Consider the following 9022-nt stretch of genomic DNA (forward strand, 5'->3'; position numbering starts at 1 on the left):
AACCCCTAAACAAAGAAACGGCGGCCATTTTGGAGCCCCGACCAAATCCTCCGGGAATTTAAATATTATTATGCAAACGCTTTCTTTTGTTTTCGTTGAAAAACATGGCTATGTATCACGTGAGTGAAAACCTACAATAGATCAAATGTTGCACCCAATTCAGATTTCAAAAGATATGGAAATTCCTGAAATAAAAAAGGTTTTAATTGGGTACAAAATTTGGTCTATTGTTTATTTTCGCACAAAACAGCCTGGTTTAAAATTTTTCACTTTCCTGACGCCGATGGGGACCAGGCCAATTTGAATAAATTTTACTCTTAACTTGGTCGATGGACTCTTGCCAGGATAGATTCGTGAACTCGATTGAATCATGTTCGTTCTGTACGCTGCTACAAGTCATTTTTCTCTCAGGGCTCTGCGTTTTTACCCTGCCCCCATGAAATTCAACATTTGATTTGATTTGTCCACTTTAATTTTATTTGCAACCATCCCACCTGTGTTGGCATCCAACACGCGTCCATAACCCAGAAGTGTCCAATCTCGACCCCAGAGCTCTTCTCTTTTTAGCATGACTGAGAGAGAGAAGAGCTCTGGGGAACCCTGAAACAAGGTGACCTCTCGTTGGTTTTCCGTGAAGAACAAGGAAAAACGTCTCTGATTGGTGCATTCATGTTAGCGCGAGGAATGAGCAGGCGCCGTTTGCTTCAAATAGCCAACTTTTGGCTATAAAAACCCCACGGCGCATGTTCTCCTACACAGAATTTCAAAGAGCCTGGAGTCATGCACATGCATAAGATCCGAGGCTCTGGTGACGAGAATGAGGGTTATAATGAGAAGTCGTTCTGCAATGAAATTTGGCCCATCAGTTTTCGGTAATAGGGACCTTAACCAAGGACGAAGACGACAACTGCTACGAGACCGTTGTCTAAGAATATTATTTCCCGTTGGTGTAATAATTGTACGATTACTCCAAGTCATGATCACTCGGAGTAGAAAATGAGTGTCAATATGCCAGAAGTACCAGAAGTAAAATTGGTGAGAATGATGTGGATATTTAGAGGAAAAATTGAAAATAATCACCAGGTGCTCACGTCCTCCACATTACATTCAAGTCTTTAGGGAATTTAAGAAATGGCAACGGCTACGACTACGACATTGCCACAAAACAGAAATGTCATTGGTTAAAAGAGCATAAATAATCGTGCTGCACGTGTAGCACGGATTTCAGCAAGTATCTTAACGGTCCTCTGCATAACGACGACGTGAAATCACCAAATTTGAGGTTTTGACGACAACGTAAGCATGCAACAGAGAATCCTTCATTCTCCATTTTAACCCTGAAACCGCTCGTACCAATTTGTTTTTAGGATACTTCGCCCACATTGTAGGACTTGAACGACACTGAATAATCGCGAAAGACTTATGATAGAGCCAAGTTATATTTTGAGGTGACGTTTTCGTCGACCGTCGCCGTCGCAGATCTTAAATTCCCTGTTGTCAGAGTCAGAACGGCATAGAAATGTACACAAATGGGAAACGCACGTGCAGAGCGTGCACAGCTATTGTTTTTGCTCATTAAACCTATTGTTATCTGGCGTTCTCGTAGCCATCGTCGTCGTTCTTGCTTAAGCTCCCGATTTTCTATTTCTGGGACGAATACTCAGAGCTGGATTTTTGCGGGGGAAAAAACGTTGCAGTATTGGAGAAATTCAACATCACGTTTACGTGAAACGCGAAAAAGTGACCACGTGACCATGATCTTCCCGCCATGTTCTACGTTTGCAGGCTGCCGCTTGCCGTTTCTACGTGAAAGTAGGCATTTTTGCGTTTGCCGTATACGTGAAATTTTATTCTACATAAGAAGTTGTTTGCGGAAAAAACAGTACCCCAAAACCATTTTCCGGTATACCAAAGGAGGACAATTAGGTTTCATGGTTATAGACAGTTCATAAGTGACTCCTTGTCGCAATTATTTTCTTCATGAACTCTCGTTGACTCTCTGTTGACAGACAAAACAGCTTCATCGAAACCCTCGGGTAAGGATTTTCATTTTATACAGCATCTTTGTCCTCAAACAGTGTTTAAAAAGACCCCGGGTTTTGTTTTAATTTTGCTTTCAAGTCACTAAATATTCGAGTTGCTGTGGGTCACGCGAAGCTTAAGCCACAACCTCCTCTCTATTTTACGTGAAACGGGAAACGTGAAACGTGAAACGGCAAGCCGACGTTTGCCGTTTCACTTAAACATGATTCCAATTCTCTCTATTGTGTTCCTTGCAGGATCCACGGTTTTCCAATAAGCAGGAGCAATCCCTTGTGCAGTTAATGGGTTACAGACCAATCACAAGCGTTGTGATTATCAGCCCCAGCCTAATTGGCAGAAATTCGGCGTGACCCCTATTCTAAATTAAGATAATACCGTGAACTGATGGGCAAGGCCAAATGACAGAGATCGACACTTCTAGTTTATTAGCCTCCCACGCAGACACTCTTAGGGTTCGTCACGCGCGCGTTCCTTCCCCACGAGCGACGCTCGTGGGGGAGGAACGCGGCTTCTGTTCTAATCTGATAGATGTTTTCAGTTACTGACCATCGCAATTCCAACTTCCGTTGGACCTTTATTCAGTAACACCAGCCTTCTTTTCATAACGCCAGGCCTTCAACTGTAGTTGCATTCATACTGGTATGAGCAATGATACGCAAGGAACAGCCAAGAAAGGCTTCTGTGACAGAGGATCCGGCTGCAAGTTTTACTACCTCTTTGTTGCGGTTTTCTTTGTGCTGCTTGTTATTGCTTTCTTGAATGCGATGCCAAACAAAACTGTGATTCTAAGGTAAGAACATGACTGTGTATTTACACAATACGAACACCCAGTCAAGTCGGGCTTACACGAGAATGATAGAGGCACCAGGCAATGCAGCACACGACACGCACGGTGCAGCCCAGTGGTTATGGCCTGGTGATCCCGGGTTCAAAACCCGTTCTGACCACTAGTCGGGTAGTTCCTGGTTCATCTTCGCGGCCGCACTTGTAAATAGCCAGCTGGCTAACCTCCAGTACGGTTGGGATTTTTAACAATTGTTATTCTCTTCTTTTGTTTCATTAGCTTCGTTTCATCGGCCCTGAAAAGCCCCTATGGGGAGTGGTCAATTTTAAGTTTTATGTTATGGTGGTATTTAAAGTGCACCTAAACTCAAGATCAAATATTTTTAGTCTTCAATAGTGATCTCCCCCACCGAAAGCAAACATATTTGACGATTCTTTCCTCAAAATTTCGCTTTTAGAGGGACTTTCATATGACTTTGAAACATAAACGTAAAAACAGAATGTAAACAAGAATGCAAAACGTTTAATTGGCTTATCGAACAAAAACAAACGAGCGCGAATCGTCATTGGCTTGGCAAACGCGGATGCAAACAACGTCATCTCTCTATGGAACTTTCTGGAAAGCGATTGGCATTTCGCTTTGACGTCATTTGATTTATGCAGTAATGTGATTGGGCAATCGAACTGTTTCCTTGGTGGGAATAATGAGAGGCTTTGTTTTGATCTTGCCAAACATTGGTCCCTGAAACAAATTGCGAACACTTTTTCAAGGACATACGAAAGGCGCTCTATCTGCGGGGCAAGACACGTTAAGTTATCAAAACTAGCAGACTAGGACGGCAACCGGAAGGGAAAATTTCGCGTTCCAGGACAGTCGTGTCTCCCAGATTTTTTTACTTATCGTCTCTAATGAAGAAAAGACACTTAGCATTGTAAATGTGGTTGTGTGAAGACAAGATAAAAAGGAAAACAGTTCACTTCCGGTTGCCGTCCGCGTCTCAAAACCACGCGTGCTTAAGCTCCCTAGTAATGTGTACCCACGACCGTGATGTGAGAAACATGGGTTTATTCTCGATTTTACGTCACAAACTGCTTTGCAATGCAAAATTTCTTTAAAAACAGGAATGCAAAGCAGTCTGTGACGTAAAATCGAGCATTGATGCCTGCCTCTCACATCACGGTCGTGGGTTCGTCGTGGGTCCAAATAATTATACTAGTTCAGCAAAGTTTACGTGGCTTGCACGGCACAAAAAAAGGGATGGATGGGGAGATTTATATAGGGAACAAAAAAAATTTGAGTTTAAGTGAGAACATTTGTATGATGTAATTTGATGTAAACGTTACACCTTTTCGCGACCAAGGAAAAATGGCATCTTTATCTGGTATGGACAGCCTGCGGTAGAGTAACAGGTTATTTTATCATTTGAAAGTCGTGGGCCCAATTCGCACCCGGGTTAAAGTTTTCCTTTTCCTGGTCTGGAGCCATTTACCAACTATTGCTTACGCTCCTGTAGATCTCATTGCGATTTCTGCGCACTATAACGTTGCCATTAATTAATTAGTTGATTCTAGATTGAAATGGGTAATCTGTTGGGTCAGTACGCAGCTATTACAATGGCTCTCGGGATTGGCTCAGAAAACAATGGACCAATACAAACAACCAATCAAAGATGGACCGTGACCCTAAAAGCGATAGAGCGACGTCCTAAAGGAAATTAGAGGTTGTAAAGAGCTGCTTCCTATCTCAATCTTTTGTCCTCTAACACAGCGTTGTAAAGCTGAATTTCAGAGCACCAACGACTAATCCCAATTCAAGAGTGTGAATTGATCTCGGATAATTCGCATGTATTTCAGCGCCTTAATTTACTGAAGCCCTTACCATTCCTGTGCAGTCTATCGTTTCCCTTTTTTTTCTTTGTAGATGTGTACCACATAATCAACGATCATATTCCCTCGGATTTCAGTTCATTTTCCAGCGCTCGCTTGGTCTTCTGCCAGGACCTGTTCTGATGGGATGGATGTTTGACGTAAATTGCCTTTTCTGGGGAAAGAGCTGTGGAAAGCGCGGTCGATGCCAAATATATGACATCTGGAAACTCTCACTGATAATAACCTTGTTTGGATGCACCATGAAAGGTGAAATGTGTATTTTAAATTTGATTTCATATGAATTTGTTAAGTCATAGCCCGATCGCTTTGCACAGTTGGTTAAGGTCGCGGCTTTAACCTCGGCTGGACCAATATTCAGGGCCAAATGCTACCACTGCCAGTGCCACTACCACTACCACTACCAATACTACCACTAGTACCACCACCACTTCCACGGTCGCTTCCACTACTGTTACCACCATCACTGCTACTTCCACTACTACTACCCTAATCCTAACACTACCACCACCTCTACCTCTACCTATAACACTACCACTGACCACTAACAGTAGGACCTGCAATAGACCATATTTGTATTCTCAGTATTGGACTGGAACTGTTGTAGCTTACAATGGAGGCCAATGTGGGGGAATATATTAAACAGTATTTGCATTTGAAAAGATTTCCCCGCATCAGCCTCTATTGCAAGCTAGCTCCAGTCCAATACTGAGAATACGAATATGGTCTTACTCTATTACACCGGAGCAAACACGTTGATGCTCTTGAATATCATCATATCAGCTACTTTTTACTTCTCTCTTGTCACTGTTAGGTGGTGCCATATTAGTGTTTTGATAATTAAAACAAGCTCTAGCAGTACTTCATAATTTGCTCGTAAAATTACCCTAGCTGGACGGTGTTGTAATTTTCGTAGAATGTCACTCAATTGTAATGGATCACTCAAGCCATCCTAGACGAGGTCACAATGGTCGAAATGCGATAGAATCAAGGCCCTATAAGTTGGTATTGCAGTGGATACAGAGATGAGGGTTCTAAGAGCCCTCTGCGTACCTAATGCCGAGGATTCCTCTCTACACACTTCGCTAATGTGGTCGGACCAAGAAAACATATCGGCAGTAATCACACCTAATGATTTTGCATGCTCAATCATTCATAAGTTAGCCATGATTCGAGCAAGCAAGAAGCCCCTGATTATTTGCTTTGGGCCAGCAGTAGAGACTTGTAATTCAAAATTCTTAGCTTGTTGGAGTGATTTCGTTTCTTGTTCTGGAAAATAACGAAAAGCAATTTATAACTTCTTTTTCTTTTTCTCTCCGTTGTCTCCATAGCTCTCAACGTGCTGTTTTATTTTATCTCCTACTGGTATTGTAAGTCAAGTTATGATGAAGACCAAACCAATACCACCGCGGAGGTCGAACAAGGCACTATTAACGAAGATTTGGACCAAAAGTCTCTAGAAAGTCAGTTGTAAAAGGCTGCCGGAACAGTTGAGGTCTTGCAATGTACAGTCCTCGCGAGAGGAAGTTTCCGCGAGTTCTCACGTGTTCTACCCGGTCAAAAAGAATACCAGCAACGGGCGTAGGCTGGTAGTCACATTCTTTCTGAGCTACTGTTAAAGGGATCGATTTTTAGTTAATTAAGTCCCGTAAACCCAAAACCAATATAACTTCTCTGACAAACCGCAACAGGCGGAAAAAGCACGATGCCACTTGCTCTGTAAGCCGCTAAAGTTTTGGCTGTGGTCCAAATTGATTGAAAAAGTAGCACGATATTTTAAGGTTTCCTTTAAAGTGTTCAGTCATGCATGACAGAAGCAATACAGGGCGAATAATGAAACGATGTGCTCATTAATTAATGGACGCTCGAACACTTTTTTTTTTACCAACTATTAGTTGTGTAGTTCACTGAAAATGAAAAATTAACTAATACTTTTAAATTTAGCCCTTGTATGTCCAAACTGATTTTAGGTGTTACATATTTTGTTCGCAAACAATTCGTACGAGCTGTCAGGCACATTCTGTTTTCTTAAATGTGGAAAATTCAAACCAGCTGGAGTGTCGAAGTTTATTATACTTCATTTCTTTTGTCTTAAATTTGTTCGATTTCGCCCGATTCAGGGTTGTTAGCCAGACCACAAATGAGCAAGGCAGGAGGACGTAAATTTTAAAAAAGAGAGAAATAGTCATTTGTTTCTCAGGGAAGGTCAAAAGTGCACAAAACAAGTGAATAGAGAGCTACGTGATGTGGATGTATCGTCATTTTCTTGTTACTAAATCTTGTGTAATTACAATTTGATGGAAGTCCGTTGACTCATGCATTAGAAGCGGCGAGCGCTTCTCAATAAAATATTATTCGGTGATGCAATAGAGCGTGACCCCAAATAAAACAACATTGTAAGTTTACAGCAATGCTCGAGGACTCCTTCTTGGTACTTTCCTTTTCCACAGTTGTGGTTACACACACCTTGGGTTCGGGGCCTTCCGGAGGGTAAATGAATTAGGTTGGATCAGCCCAGGTTTCGTGTTACCATTGGGATGCGGTTACACAGTAAATGACTCCCCTCGGGGTAAAATATAATTAGATGTGAGTTCACTGACGTTTCAAATTATAAACAGAGAAACAGAAAGATTATAACTTAATCAACTTCGTAACCAACAGTCTGAAGGGCAAACTCACAAAAAGAAAGAAAATACTCACAGTGATCGTGACATTAGCCAAGCTTATCAGAGGTCAACTCAGAGCAATGCAATTAGCTACGTTCTGGTTTATGATTGGCCAAGCCACCTTAGGGAGCAGATAAATGGTGCTTTTCAGTTCTGGAACTGCCATGGGAAGTTCTTTTTGTTCTTTCTGATGTTTGAACGCTATTTACCCCTGGACGAAAACAAAATATTTCTTATTGGCTTCTTTTGTTCGTCTACCAGAAGTCGTACATTTCTCTATTGTTATTGGTGTCTCTAGAGGTTGGTTGAGTTGTTTCATGTTTTGAGTATTTCGTACTAGACTTGCTTTCGTTCCGCTCATTAAAAAGTGTAAATTCCTTTCATCTACATCTACATGTCCGGCATTTGGAGAAGTCCTATTTACTTGTGGCTGTTTATGCTTAGGAGGCCTCATACACGACAAGCCCTTTTAGAGACCTTACGCCAAGTCGGCCACTTCTGCTGGAAAGAACATAGTCACAGAGGACAGCCACAACACCGGAAACTTCATCCCCTACTCAGTGCTTTCAGACACAATCTCCTTTGTTCTTTTTTAAAATGCAGTTTTATGCAATCTCCAAACCCAGAAGACTAAGCAACTTGGTCCGATCAACTCGGACAGAGAGAGTAAGTAACGCAATGGACCGGATGCATAAATGGCGGCCAAAAATGTATTCTTAATTTTCACGTGACATCACCAAAATTAAAAAATATGTAATCGTCAATATTTTTGAGATTTTAGTTTAGTCAGTTATGAGAACAAGCGAAGATTTATCTTTTCACAAATCTTCAGTTTGATAGGGTTTTTCGTCTTGTGATGAAGATAGGTTTTCACTCACTCACTCACTCACTCACCAGAGAGTCGTAAAAACCTTAGTAAGTGAGTGAGCAAGAAAGAAAGTAATTAAAACTTTATTCACACACGCTTGCCCCGTCAACTTAATAATTATCCCTGAAAGCTGATTTCCACAAGTGGCGTGTGGTTGCAATAAAATGAGCAAATGTAACATGTTACGACTAGCCTATTTACAATTATTTATTAAAATTTCTTATATTTACTATAAATTACCAGCTGAAAATTTTATTCACTAAAATATTTCTACTTTCTCCAAAGTAGGAGAGGACGAGCAAGTCATGATCAGATAAGAGAGTGCACATTTATTTCATTATTGAAGATCGGGAGAGTTTCAAATTCACGGAGTGTAGCAGGAAACGAGTTCCACAATTTTGCCCCACTATAGCTATAGATATTCAGTTTTGGGCACACTTAGTGTGGAAGGAGTCCGTCCACACAAGTACTAAGTGTGGAAGGAGTCCGTCCACACAAGTACTAAGTGTGGAAGGAGTCCGTCCACACAAGTACTAAGTGTATAAGGAGTCCGTCAAAACAAGTACTAAGTGTGGAAGGAGTCCAACCACACAAGTACTAAGTGTGGAAGGAGTCCAACCACACAAGTACTAAGTGTGAAAGTACTTGCGTGGTTGGACTCCTTCCACACTTAGTACTTGCGTGGTTGGACTCCTTCCACACTTAGTACTTGCGTGGTTGGACTCCTTCCACACTTAGTACTTGCGTGGTTGGACTCCTTCCACACTTAGTACTT

At 41.6% G+C, this 9022-nt stretch overlaps 1 protein-coding gene across 1 annotated transcript in view; it reads left to right on the plus strand.

The window, feature by feature from the left end:
* LOC137996659 (solute carrier organic anion transporter family member 4A1-like) overlaps positions 1–7107 on the plus strand; it is a 26742-nt gene extending 19635 nt beyond the window's left edge. Inside the window, exons 8-10 of the mRNA XM_068842178.1 lie at positions 2655–2833; positions 4748–4962; positions 6045–7107. Coding sequence (XP_068698279.1) covers positions 2655–2833; positions 4748–4962; positions 6045–6187 — 537 coding nt within the window. The 3' untranslated portion in view covers positions 6188–7107. The remainder of the gene's footprint in view (positions 1–2654; positions 2834–4747; positions 4963–6044) is intronic.
* The last annotated feature ends 1915 nt before the right edge of the window (positions 7108–9022 follow it).

The sequence above is a fragment of the Montipora foliosa genome, chromosome 3, assembly GCF_036669935.1.
Source record: "Montipora foliosa isolate CH-2021 chromosome 3, ASM3666993v2, whole genome shotgun sequence".
NCBI classification, from domain to species: Eukaryota; Metazoa; Cnidaria; class Anthozoa; order Scleractinia; family Acroporidae; genus Montipora; species Montipora foliosa.